Source organism: Capsicum annuum, chromosome 3 (genome assembly GCF_002878395.1).
Source record: "Capsicum annuum cultivar UCD-10X-F1 chromosome 3, UCD10Xv1.1, whole genome shotgun sequence".
NCBI lineage: Eukaryota > Viridiplantae > Streptophyta > Magnoliopsida > Solanales > Solanaceae > Capsicum > Capsicum annuum.
Genome location: NC_061113.1, coordinates 120,501,026 through 120,515,762, shown reverse-complemented (window position 1 = coordinate 120,515,762; position 14,737 = coordinate 120,501,026). Strand labels below are relative to the sequence as shown.

The 14,737-nt window shown below is 36.3% G+C and overlaps 1 protein-coding gene across 3 annotated transcripts in view; it reads right to left on the bottom strand.

The window, feature by feature from the left end:
* The window catches only part of LOC107863578 (guanylyl cyclase 1), a 36,577-nt gene that overhangs the window by 5,514 nt on the left and 16,326 nt on the right, over window positions 1-14,737 (bottom strand). For all 3 annotated transcript variants that reach the window (XM_016709563.2, XM_047408266.1, XM_047408265.1), the window contains 2 exons: window positions 6,276-6,334; window positions 5,305-5,377 (listed from right to left, as the gene is read on the bottom strand). In XM_016709563.2, coding sequence (XP_016565049.1) covers window positions 5,305-5,377; window positions 6,276-6,334 — 132 coding nt within the window. The remainder of the gene's footprint in view (window positions 1-5,304; window positions 5,378-6,275; window positions 6,335-14,737) is intronic.

The window sequence follows — 14,737 nt, the reverse complement described above, 5'->3', positions numbered from 1 at the left end:
CCGATCTCTTACAATGATACAAGTTCGGATTCCACCTCCCAAGCATCGATGTTTCCAAGCAAAGCAAACAACAAAAGAGAATCCACCCTTTTGATGTACCTAGTTACAATTTCGGGTTTGGGTGCCTCAAAGGAGAGAGGACTTGATGTTCCTTGTGTCTTACAAGACTTACAACATACAAAATCTGCCAATGAAACCCTAGAAATGTTTCTTATATATTACAATAGAATTAGAAGTTAAAATGACCAAAAGGGCCCTTCAAGAATGGGCCTCCCCTCCAATGTATGTAGCGGGCTGTTTTGGTGTGTATTTGGACCTTTAATTACACTTTTCTTGCACACACTTGGACAACTTCAATACATACCCACATGAGTCTATCTACGTGATCGCACTCGTATCTCCTCTCCATCTTGAGAGGAATTTGCCCACAAACTCACGGTTTCACCTCGTTTAATTGGCCACTTCATAAGCGATCACTCAAAACAGTCCGCAAAACATAAAGAACCCTAGAGTTCAATAAAACTTGGCACGTATCAAAAACGACTCCAAAAACAGTCCACCAACAAGATAGACCCGAGAGCAACACAAACACAATTCGAGGCTAACATCTTCATTTTGAACCTCGGCTTCCTCTCCATCTTGAGTTTTGGCTTCAATCTTATCCGACTCGTCTCCCTCCATCATATAAGCATTGTCGTAGCCTCCATATCCTTCATGTCCCTCTCTACCATGTTCCTCTTCTTGGATGTGTAGGCTTTGGTAAAGCGGAGTTTCGATTAAGAGGATTGATTTGGTAAAATGGACTGTTTTGGTAATGTGGAGCTTCGGTAGTGGAGCTTGGATGGGAGGAAATTGGCTTACAAGTCCTTGTTGGACTTGATCAACTAGCGAGGGAAGGGGTCTACCTTGTTCTCGATTTTGTGGGTAATTTGTAGCTTGGCTTATGACATTTTGTGGTGAACTTGGAGGATTGGCTTTTGAAGGTAAAGTTTCGGGAGTAAAAGCACGAGAGTTCCTTCGTCTCTCCATTCGATCCAACCTCTCACTCATAGTTACCACAGCCGAGTGAATGTTTTCAAGACCCACATTTGCCCTAGCAAGGTCTCGGGACAAAGCATCAAGGAGGGCCAAAATGGTTTCCATTAGGGCCAAAAGTTACCTACAAAACAACAAACAAGTACAAGAATGGTCCTCACACTCCCTCTCTATTGTTTTGTCTCTCGGATTTTTCACACTTTGATCTCACAAGTGTCGTAACCTCGCTTGTACTCCGTGAGGCATTGAGAGGTGGACCAAGTATCACAATGAGTCAAAAGAATAAGACACACAAAGGAACGTATACACGAAGAACGGTTTCAAAACTAACTTACAATCTAGTACTAGCTTGTAAGTTAGTAATGGAATCAACAAACGAAACTAAAAGAACAATAAAATGAAACTAAGAAATCTAAAATTTGAGCCAAAAGTGTTACGTGAACAGTAAAAACGATGATGTGGCAGTCGCGTATTGGTTGCGGTTTCTCAATTTTATATTCCAATTTCAAGTCTTAGTCCCATTGTAATTTGGAATTGGTTAGGGAGGGAAATAAAAGTCTTTGGAGCTCTTTTTCAATTCAAGTTTCAAGACTTTGACTTTCTTGTACTCCTTGTTAAAACATGGACCCTTGTATCATGGAAAGTTGTTGAAAAAGAGTTGATAAAGTCTTTGGTGATTGAGGGTCTTTCAAGACTAACAATTCTTCACTTTTTTCCTTCAACTTATAAGATCAACAACCACCTTTTCTTCAACAACATATAGAGATCGTGAAGAACACCAAGAACATAAACTTTTGAGTCTTGAAGTTCTAGGTTCAAGTTGGACCCTCCAAAAAAAACACCACCACCTTTTCAAGCTTAAAATCCACAACACAATTCCCACAATACACGTTCAAAACTTGAACCAACAACAACAATCCCAACAACAATCAGCCACACTTTGGATTCACAACAACATCAACTTTTAAAGCTTAAACTTAGATTTAGACTTCTTTAGTGTTAGGGATGAAGAAGCTAACACTAGTAACAATATAACACACAAAAAGGACTCTTAGATCTAAGTTTACAGGACACAAATCTCGGCCAAGACACAACAAGATAGAATTTTCGGCCAAGAACACACAAGTGGACAGATTGCTATTTTCTGGAAATTTCAATTTTCAGTTTTTTTTAATTTTTATTTTCAACTAAGAGAGCCCAATATTGGTAGTGTGAGAACACGACCAGCCTTCACTCTGATACCAAATGATACCAGACAAACAACGGAACACCAAAATCAGTCCACAAATTAGAAGAAATCCATAAGCCAGTTTGGAACTACTTTCGGCCAACAACAAAAACACAAAAATATAAGATATAATGGTGTATTTATACACCAAAACAGAAACAATATGTGAAGAACAAGATGAACACAAAGGCACAAGATTCGGAGTAAACAATAACAACAAGAACACAAGGTTACAACACAAACACCAAACACAATTACAAGAAAAGTAAAAGGATCGATAGATAGACCACATGAAGGTATAATCTTAAGAACCCAAGAATGGACAATCTTGGACCCTTAACACTACACACAACTATAAACCGATCTCTTACAATGATACAAGTTCGGATTCCACCTCCCAAGCATCAATGTTTCCAAGCAAAGCAAACAACAAAAGAGAATCCACCCTTTTGATGTACCTAGTTACAATTTCGGGTTTGGGTGCCTCAAAGGAGAGAGGACTTGATGTTCCTTGTGTCTTACAAGACTTACAACATACAAAATCTGCCAATGAGACCCTAGAAATGTTTCTTATATATTACAATAGAATTAGAAGTTAAAATGACCAAAAGGGCCCTTCAAGAATGGGACTCCCCTCTAGTGTATGTAGCGAGCTGTTTTGGTGTGTATTTGGGCCCTTAATTACACTTCTCTTACACACACACTTGGACAACTTCAATACACACCCACATGAGTCCATCTACGTGATCGCACTCGTATCACCTCCCCATCCAAGTTAAGATATCATATATCACTATCCTCTGTGTGAAAGGTGATCTTGGACCTTGCACTGCTCCGCTCCGTATTCCTTGGGATGTCCTTATAATGCCGAATGAATCTTATTTGAACATCCTCTAACATACTCGACTACCTCCATGAGAATCAGACCTTTAGGGGGAAAAGAACATAACCTTGAAATGTTTCAAGACTTGTTTTCACTGAGTTTTAGGAATTATCCCCCCTTGTTGGAGAAGACCTCTTTTCTGTTCACTGCCATCCGACCACCAAGACATAATAAGCATGTTCATTTGGCATGTGCATGCCTTTTGATATCTTTGTCTCATGTTTGTATGTTACCAGTTGTGCTCTATACTCTACAACAATAATCTAAATAACTTGCCTCACCCCATATCTATACGATAGTAAAAGTGTGAAGGGTCTTATAAATGTTGTTTGAACCTTTTTTCTTTTATTAAAAGACATCGCAATAGACAAAATTATCTTTTTTTCTTCAATTATTATTTAATTGCATTTATAATATATTCTATAATATGATGTCTTAAAATATATGGGATGAAAAAAATTAAAGAGTGATACACATACAATATATGGTAAGAGATATTAGAAGAATTACCATAGACTCCTAACATATACTTATGAATATTTTTTTTTTAGAAAGACTCCTAAAATATATGGAAAGGAGAATTAATGCATAGATGAATGTAATTTAATTTAATTTAGTTTTTTTAAATAATACTAATTAATTTCGATTTAAATGACAAAAAGGAAAAAAGAAAACAAGCAGTTTTTTTTTCTTTTTTTTTTTTTTTGAGATAACGTCATTTTTTTTGGTTTAAAAACTAAGAATGATCAAATTGGTTTAAGGTTAAAACAAAAGGGACCTACTTATTAGGATTAACTCCTAATATTTAGGAATCATTCGCCTGGATTAAATTTATATAGAATTATATCCTCCCAATAATTTTTATTTTTTATATCATTTATATTTAGGTTAATTAATCAAATCAATTAAATATATTATGAGACTTTTTTATAATTGTCATCATCATCAAGGTTTCTTTGTTAGATTCCGCATGACTGACCTATTTTATTGTTCAAAGGTTGAATTTATGTTGCAGTTTATCACAAGTAAATAGCTAAATTTTTTATTTAAAAAAAAAAAAACTGGAATAAAATAGTTAATTTCTTGAGATATTTATGCGATTTGATTTTGAGGTAAGAGTAAGATTTGTGTATATTATAGTCTCTGCATACTCTATTTATGGGATTACATTGTGTTTGTAATGTTTTTGTGATTTGATTTCTTCGAAGTTATCTTATTTAAAAAATTATATAACTTCAAGTTGTTAACCTTTTAAAGAAAGTTCAAATATGTATAACATTTTAAAATTATCATTACGAGATTAATTTTATACTAAATATTTTGGGACAAACGTGCAACGCACGTTCAGATAGACTAGTCAAATCAAAGTAACATGAACATTGGCATCTTAATAGAGACATCCAACAACAACAAAATTATAAATAACTTCTTCATCGTCCATTTTTATGATGAAAAATATTTACGACAACAACATACCCAGTGTATTCCCACAAAGTGGTGTCTGGGGAGGGAAGAGTGTACGCAGTCCATACCACTACCTCAGACCTGAGGTAAAGAGGTTGTTTCTGATATACCATCGGCTCAAGACAAAAACAGTCCAAAAAAGATGTAATATAAGAGCAAGAAACACCATGTAGTAACAAAACAACATATAATAACCTAAACAAGGCTACCACAAAATAATACTACAATCGGTCTACCTGAAAACAACAAACAGCACCACAACTCCATTGATAAGAAACTACAAGCATAGCACTAAGATTATTGGTACGGATCACAAAACAAATCACTCCTAACTACTAGCATGGACGCACTTCTTCCAACTAACCTTCTACCCTACTTCTTGTCCTCCACACCTTTCTATTTAGGGTCATGTCCTCGGTAAGCTGTAACTACTCCATATCCTTACTAATCACCTCCCTCCAATATTTTTTCGGTCACCGCCATCTCTCCTAAAGCCTAGCCAACCTCTCACACCTCCGCACAGCGGCTACAATGAAAAATATCATGAAATGGAAATACATGAAAGTTAAAATAGCCATTATTAGTATTGGCAAGATATTCCATCAGAAAGCTCCTTTAGTAAGTTCCTTTTTAATTTCATGGTGAAAAAGCTAGATTAATTTTTGTTAACCCAGCTAAGGTGATTAGGAAAAACCTTGAACTGGCAGGATCACGAATCTCAAACTCATCTGCATCAGTGTCATAGCCACAGACAACAATATAATGACCTGTGTAAACATGATTCAGAAAATACGATGATTCAGAAAATAGGATTCTATTAATTATGCAATAACTCAAGTACACAGAGCACAGAGGTCCACTAGATCTGTACTCAGATCAGAAATGTATTTTGTAGTCAATCAGTTCATTATGCAACCTAACTATCTTTCTAATTGATTAAACCTATATGCCATTTAATGATGCCGTATGAATGCCAAGACAATCCAGTGACACAATTTAACAAACAGAAAAGGTGGGAGTTTCTGTTCATCTGCAAAACAATAGTTGAAAGATAACAAACATGTACTACATTTCCCCATGCTAGTGAAGCTTAAGAGAGTAAAATTTACACAAAATAGAAGTCTTCTTTATTTTATTTTTTTTGACAATTAAAACAAAATAGAAGTGTTCCCGTCCATGAAAATATCAGCGAGCAGCTAACGGAATGATAATTTTTTATCTTTATTAAGATATAACCAATGTTTTGCTAGTGAACTTTCAAATAGTTGTCAATAATTATTTCAACCATCTGGGTTATTTTGTTTCATCATTCAACATTAATTTTCCTAAATATTTAAGAATTATCATCCCAGGTTTGAAGAAACTCACATATCTGATTTAGAAATATATTTGCATGTAGCTGGACATGTTATTTATGGCATAATTGAGCATTTATAAGAACCTTCCAAAAAATATTAATTCTCTTGTAAAACTAGTATTATATTCAAATGAGAATGAAAGGAGATCAAAGGAATCTGGACATTTTGCAATAAAGCTATCTGTTTGTCAATTAATATCATAATAACTAGTAAATCTTTTGACCTCCCACACTTTTTTTAAATAGAATGCACTCTACTTGAAAAGTAGCAACACATATGAGGAACAGGAAATGAAGAAACTTCTCACCAGTATAGACTGAGGTGTCGATGCATAAATCTGAAGCACAAACATCCAGCCAAGAATGACTGCAGAAAAGGTCAAATAAAAAAGTAGAAATAAAATATCTCCCTCCCTCGCTCCCTCCCAGTATAGGCTGAGGTGTCGATGCATAAATCTGAAGCACAAACATCCAGCCAAGAATGACTGCAGAAAAGGTCATATAAAAAAGTAGAAATAAAAGATCTCCCTCCCCCCTCCCCCTCCCCCTCCCTCCCTCCCTGATACGAGTCCAAGGAGCATCATAGCTTTCAACGACATCATTGGAGGCCAACACATAAAGACGACTCAAGCTTGAGGCTTACCTTTGATGCCTAAACCGAGAGCACAAGCGTGAAGCATGGACAAGAGCCAATTACACTCCAAGGCCGCCCCACCGTAAGGGCCTTTTTGTCATTTCCTTGAAGTAAAGAGGCGTCCATGGAGTGTAAAACCTCATTAAGGGCCTTTTGGTCTTTTACTATGTACTCCCCCCGTCCCAAATTATGTGTCGCCATTTCCTTTTTGGTCCGTCCCAAAAAGAATGTCGTTTTTCCTTATTTGGTAAGTTTTTAAAGACACAATTACAATTTTACCCTTAGAGGTCCCACTTGATTTTAAATACCATTACTCCTTTTTTTATTTGTTTTTTTAATTAAAAGTGGTCCCACTTGATTTTAAATATTATTACTCCTTTCTTTAAGAAGGTAATTTTGTAACTTTAACAAAGTCAATACTTATTTCTTAAATATCATGTCCGGTGAAATGGCGACACATAATTTGGAACGGAGGGACTTTAAATAGCTTTGCTTAGTTCATTTTTCAGGAACTTTGATATTTTGAAAGACAACTCTTTGAGAGTGTAATACAAGTGTGGAATTATTTGTGCAAGTGTGGATTCACTTGTGGCAATGTGGAATCGTTGTGTTGGTTACCCATTTAGAAACGAGGGTTGCTTAGGGATTCTGGTTCCCTTGAGGTCTTCGTAAAAGTGTGATGTTAGTATTGTGGGTTTTAGGGGTTCTAGTGTTTGATAAACACTTTAGTTCCTAAAGCTTGTAATAGCTTATGTCTCACTATCCATCCTTTTCTTTATTGCAAATCGTTGGTGTTGTTCTTGTTGTCTTGTAATCGGCTTGTGTTTGCTTCCTTTGTGTTGTTGTTTTCATCTTGTTTCTTGTGTTTGTTGGCTGGTTTGTATAATTTGGTATCAGAGCAAGCTTGATTTTGTTCCAACAAAATCACTCGGGATTGTTGCCTAGAAAATCCGAAAATCTCACAAAAATAGTTGTTCTTGTGTTGTGTCTTGGCCGAAACTATAGTTGTCTTGTGTAGTGTCTTGGCCGAAAGTTTGAACTTAGATCCAGGGGTCTTTTGTGTGTTTTGATTGTTTCTATTGTTAGGTTCTTCTTCACTAACACTATTTGAGTCTAGATCTAAATTCTTGAGCTTGAAAATGTGTTTTATTGATGTTGTTGTTGAAGATTGGTGACTTGAAAAGGTGTAGTTGATGTTTGTTGTTGAAGATTTGAGGTTGAATATGTGTTGTTGATGTTGGAAGGCCAAACGTGAACCTTAGAACTCCAAGTTTCAAAAGTTGTGTTCTTGGTGCTCTTCACCATCTTCATACCTTGTTGAAGAAAAAGTGTTTGTTTGATCTTAAACCAAGTGGCAAGAGAGTGTAGTCCTTGTTAGTCTTACACTTATTCCAAGACTCTTACAAAAGAAGAAAGGGGACCAAAAGACTTTCAAAAAGACTTGTTACCAAAAGGGAGAAAGGCCACTTTCCAAAACTAACAAAAAAAGAAAGAGCCAAAAAGCTTTCAAAAAGGTGTTTTGCCAAAAAGGTGCAAGGAAAGTCAAAGGCCTTTTGAATTTGATAAGGCTCCAAATCTTGTTGTTTCCCTCCCAAAACCGAAACTCCTCTCTTCCAAATTGAAATTGACTAATCCAAATTGAAGACAAGAAAAACAATTTCAGATTTTCACAACATTGCACATCCAATAAGAGGCTGCCACGTCACCAATTCCGCACAACTCACCATTTTAGGCTCAAAATTTTGGATTTCTAAGTTTCTTTTCTTGTTTCTTTAGTTTCATTTCTTGATTCAAGTGCTAATTAGTAACTAGTAATCTTCTACTTAGTTGTGAGTTAGTTGTTTGAGTTCATTTCTTTCGTGTTACCTTTCGTTATATGCTTTTATCTTTTTGTGATTCGCTGTAGTTCTCGGTTCAAGTTCGTACATATTTTCTTTGAGTCGTTTCAAACAAGAATCTATTCCGACCTCAAGCCACATTTGGTACCAAGTAAACTCATTGGAGTATAAACGAGATACCAACAATTGCGAGGCCTATTGAGTGACATTTCAAAGGTGTGAGTTTGAGAGCTTGTGAGGTTGATTTACTAACTTGTTTGCTGTTTTTTTGTTTTTGCTTAGTATTTCTTTGGCTAGGTACTGTGGCATCGGGAAAGGTGACCATGAACGATTTGATGGTCGCCATAATGGGTGTTAGTGGACAAATGGAGAGAATGGAAGGGATGGAAAGTTCTCTTTGCAAGAAGCTGGATAACTTGGTAGAGCACCCAAGCTTTCCTAATCAAGTTGAGGCCGTAAGGGAAGAGGAAGCTAAGATTGGGGAGAACAACTTGGCTCAAGAAGGATGGTTGTGTGAGATTGTTGAGCCAAGGGTTGAACCGAATGAGGGTGACAAGGAACACCAAGTTGTGGAACTTGTCAAGCCTAAGCCCTTGTTACATACTAACCATGGAACTAGCATTTTTCCTAGTACCAATACTTCTCTCGTGCAGATTCATAAGCTAATGCTTCCAAAGGAGGGCTCAAAGAGGACCTCTCATGAGCATAAGTTTGAAGGCCTAGATAAGTTCTTATTCAACGACTCCAAGGTTGATGAAGACTTGACTCAGGGGAGGAACCTAACCAAACTCCTATGGGCCGATGGGTACTTTGTGCCAAGGAGTGAAGCATATCACCCCATAGATCAAAGGAAGGAGTTCCCTACCAAAGGAATTCCTACAAAGAGGCAAAAGGATCAAACCTATTGGTCCAAGTTAATGCATGGGAGGAAAGGTCCTTGTAAAGCACCTATAGAGGACAAGAGAACAAATTCAAGGCGTTGCTTCCAAGGTATGTACCTACCCCCTCCTATTCCTAGTGATCCTTGGAGACATGATGATATTTTCCTTATATTTAATAGACCCTTGAAATTGATTGAAATCATGTCATACCGTGAGAGTATTAGTGTCTACATGATTCCTTTATGGTGTTTGTCTTTGGTGCTTGAATTGTGTGGGCCTTGTAGACACGTAATTTTGTCCGTCCAAAAATTAATTTTTACTCATTTTACATCTCCCTACCCTACCCCCTACCTTACTCCTACCCCCACCTAATCCTACTACCCACTTTCTTACACACCCACCTAACACTCATCCTCACCATTGACCAAAAACAACAATAATACAACATACACAAGAACACACACGGGGGCCATACTCCACACACTCACAATAAAATATATCAATACACATGCACGCGTACACACACTGTGACAGAGAGGGGAAATCGAAGGAGAAGGGTGATTGGAATCAAAAAATATAGACGTTGCCGGCATGGTTTTCACCGGTAAATCACCAAAAACCTGACCCCGTCCCTTTTCCGGCGAACACCCAACGGAAACCCATCGGAAACCGCTGGGAAACCATCGAATCCAACCCCCAGTGCCAATTCCGGCGACCATCACCAAAAAGCATCAAAACCAACTAGTGAGCCATCAAAATCGGCCCAACCAGTCCCGATTCCGGCGAGATTTGCCGAAAAACGAACAGAGCAGTGACGGGGACTTCGGATTCAGGTATGGGTATCTCATTTTTTCTCAATTTCGATTTGGGCCGTTGAAAATAGAACAAAAAGGGTACATTGAGATTGGTTTTGTTCGTTGTTGAGGTTCAGTTCGAGACTTTGAACGCGGTTCTATTCGGAAGGGATATCCCTTTGAAATAAAATTGAGGTCCAATTTTTCTACTCTATTTCTTCCTATTTTTATTTTAATGTGATGTTGATGTTATGATTTGTGTGATTCGTGTGGTTGATGTGTTTGATAAGGTGGTTAAACAATTTCGTTTGTCGTGATTTGTTGTTGACTTTGTATGAAATCTGATTAATCGTGTTGGTTGAAAGGAATTTTGGGGGGCGGGAATTGAAAGATTGATAAAGTGATTTGATTTAATTTTGATTCATTGATTATGTTAAATGCATTAGAATCATGATAAATCGAAATAAGTAGGTAAAACAGTAGGCCCGGGTAGGCGAATTTAGAATTGGTGGATTGTTGGGATGTTTGGAATATTGGTTGAATGTTTTGTTTATCGTATTTGAAAAGTGTATTCATTTAGCCAAGGAATGCCCCGAGGCTATTTGTATTTACTCATCGGGGAATGCCCCGAAGAATTTTGTACGCGAAGGATGTTCGTGATCAAGGATCGAGGCATTAGGTAAGGCATTGGAGCATAGTTTTAGGATTATCTTAGAATAGGATTTAAATTTTCGCATTTTCTATTTTTGGACCGTATAATTGAATTGGACACTATATTTTGGATTTGTTTTGTTTTTGTGTATTTGATTGATTGTTTTATGTGTTTTTGTGTGGTTTATACATTCGTAATCTCAAATTAGCCGATACGCTCCACCAAGCGACCATGGTCGAACTACGGGATCGAGAGGTGCCTAATACCTTCCCCTCGGTCAACAGAATTCCTTAGCTGGAATCTCTATTCGCAAACCAGTTTTAAAGAGTCAAATCGTTTCGAAAAGGATTTTCCAAAGGTGACTTGGTGCACCGGATTATGCCAAGTGGCGACTCCGAATTTAATTGTGAAATGAATCTTTTTTTCGAAACAAATCTTCATTTTTGTCATTTAAATAATAAAAACCCTTTCGATCTTAAAATTAATCTTTTTGGTAAAAAAAAGGGTGTGACAGGCGTTACAATCTATTTTTTGCCTTAAGAAGAGTCCTTGGTGTGTACTTCATCTACGACTTTGGTTTCCTAATCCTTGTCACACTTATGTGGTTAGACAAGTTGAACTAATAGGGAGGACTCTTAGGAGCATGCTAAGTGCCATGAAAAAAAGTCACCCAAATTCTTAGGTATACCCTTTGGCTTGGAGTATTTCGGTTTCTCATGGATTCTCTAATTACTCTAATAGTATGATTCCATTGGTAAATGTACTTCTTGAGGGATGTTGCTTGGAGAGAAAAAATGTAATATGCTTCAAATGTCTCGTCTCGTCTTATCGTGAACTCATGTTTGAGGGTAATTTTGATGAGAATGGTGTCCTTAACTTATTTCTTTTCTATCTTTTTGCTTATGATGATGACTTGGATGTGCATAGAGTGTATGGTCTTTCTATTTCAGATGGCAAGTCTAATTGTTGTTCCAAGAAGAGTCTATGGATTCCACTTGATAAACAACTCGTCTCTTGTTTCTTGTCACACTTATGTGGATAGACAAGTTGTTTCTTCTTTGGAAGGGTGTTCCGGTTTTGGTGATTGGAATGCCTATGGTATGATTGATTGTGCTAACTCTAACCCTCGTGTCATGAAGAGAGTGTGTTTGCTTATGTCTCCTACTATTTTGCAAGGCTCAGATTCGAGGTCGAATCCTTTTTAAGAAAGGGAGGATTTTACGAGTCCAAGGGGCATCATAGCTTTCAACGACATCATTAGAGGCCAACACATAAAGACGACTCAAGCTTGGGGCTTACCTTTGATGCCTAAACCGAGAGCACAAGTGTGAAGCATGGACAAGAGCCAATTACACTCCAAGGCCGCCCCACCGTAAGGGCCTTTTTGTCATTTCCTTGGAGAAAAAAGGCGCCCATGGAGTGTAAAGCCTCATTAAGGGCGTTTTGGTCTTTGACTATGTAATAAGTTTAGGACAAGACTTTAAATAGCTTTTCTTAGTTCATTTTTCAGGAACTTTGATATTTTGAAAGACATCTCTTTGAGAGTGAAATACAAGTGTGGAATTACTTGCACAAGTGTGGATTCAATTGTGGCAACGTGGAATCATTGTGTTGGTTACCCGTTTAGAAACGAGGGTTGCTTGGGGATTCCGGTTCCCTTGAGGTTTTCGTAAGTGATACAAGAATAATCACGGATATGGACCTATGAGAGTGCATGTGGATCCGAGACTTGGTGTGTGCAATTGAAGAGCCAAAGAGGACCTAATGATGCACCAAAACCGTCCATACACTACACTTGAACTACACTTGATAGGCGCCTCACACTTAAGGGCCTTTTGGTCATTTTAGTTTCTATTATATAATACACTATATGAAGAAGGGAAAAGGCTCAAATATGTCACTGAACTATCAGAAATGGCTCATTTATACCATCCGTTAAAAGTTGAGTTCATTTATGCCATCGTCGTTACAAAACTGGCTCATCCATGCCATTACTTTTTAACAGTCGGTTTTTAAAAACAGTCTTGCCATGTGGCAGCTTATTAGAGGGCCACGCCATTTTTTATTTTATTTTTATTTAAAAAAAAAAAATTCTCTTTAAATTTTTTTTTTATCTATTAAAAAGAATCCACCCAATTTTTTGATCCATTAAAAATTAATTTGATCTATGCTTTTAAAATTTGATTAATTTTTCATGATCAAACAAATATTTAAAGAATTTTTTTTTTTTTAAATCTACTACTAAAATTTATAACCAAACGTTATTCTAATTAAGCATATAGTATGTACTCAGCATACATGCAATATTTTGCCAGCCGAATGTAAGTAACTTTTTAGTTTTTTATTTTTTTATTAAGCATAGAATGGCATCATCAGCATCAGGAGCGGCTCAAGCAAATTTATGGCCTAAGGCAAAAATCAAACGGAGGCCTTGCGTTTTATTTTTTTATATAAAATTTTTCTTTTTTCTATAAATAGTATTTAATATATTTCTTAAAATTTATAATTAATTATTACTAAACAAAAATAGGCCCCTCAAATTTTTGAGTCTTAGGAGGCCGCCTTTTCTCCTAAAGGATTGAGCCACCCCTAATCAGCATTCAACATTTGTACGTAACACTTTATGCATCATCATTTATCATTGCAAAAACAGGAAAACGACGACATACCGACATATATAGTATACGTAGAGTTAGCAAAATGAGAAGCCAACTATTAATAGTATAATAATAATATTTGATGTTTATATATCCCTTCAATTTCAACTGAAAAATGACAAAAGCTTTAGTGACCGTGAATCTTTAAAAAAAAAAAAATAAAGTGATAAAAAGCGTGGAGTGTATACTTTCTCCGTTCCCTTTTAGTTACTCGCCCGTCAATTAAAATAGCTATTTTATTATAATATATTTATTAAAAGATGTTTACTATTGTATTTGAAATTAATTTGAGGAAAAAAATAATTAATATTAAAGGTAAAATATGAAAACAATCTTAATATGTCAAAAATGACAAAAAAACAAATCGAACGAGAATGTTTTAAGAATATATTCATGAAAAATTATCAAATTTTAAAAGCATAGATCAAACTAATTTTCAATGGATCAAAAAGTTGCGTGAATTCTTTTTAATGGATCAAAAAAATAATTTAATTTAAAAAAAAAACTAAAAAAAAAATTAAAAAAATAAAAAATGACGTGGCCCTCTAATAAGCTGCCACGTGGCAAGGCTGTTTTTAAAAAACTATCTATTAAAAAGTAATGGCATGGATGGGCCGATTTTGTAACGGCGATAGCATGAATGAGCCCAACTTTTAACGGATGGCATAAATGAGTCATTTCTGATAGTTCAATGGCATATTTGAGTCTTTTCCCTATAAAGAATAATGTAGGATTTCATTACTTAGATTTTAGATGATATTTGTAAGTCTTGTATGACTTCTGATACACCAAGTCCTCTCTCCCTTGAGGCAAACCGAAACTAGGACAAGAAACTAGTGTGGATTCACTAGTGATTGTATTTTGATTAGAAACGTCGATGCTTAGGAGGTGGATTCCGATCTTGTGTCTACGTAGGAGATTGGTGATAGTTTGTGAAGGTTGTAAGAGTCCTTAGATTTAATATATCTTAAGGTTCTTAGGGTCTATACGCTTCTTTGTCAATCTATTTATCCTTTAATATATTGCATTTTGTTTCTTGTTCTGTGTTGTGTTCTTGTGCCGTTTTTTGTGTCTTGTTGTTGTGAACTGTTTTGTGACGTCTTGCGGCTGTTTTGTGTCTTCTTTGGACCGTTTGGTATTATTTGGTATCAAAGTCATCATTGATTTTGTTCCAACAAAATCAATCTTGGGCTAGTGGGTTGAAAAGAAAATTAAAAAAAAAAAGAGTAGTGCTCTTGAGGTTGTTCTTGGCCGAGACTTGATGTTCTTGTTGTTGTCTTGCCCGAGATTTGTCCTTTGAACATAGATCTAGAA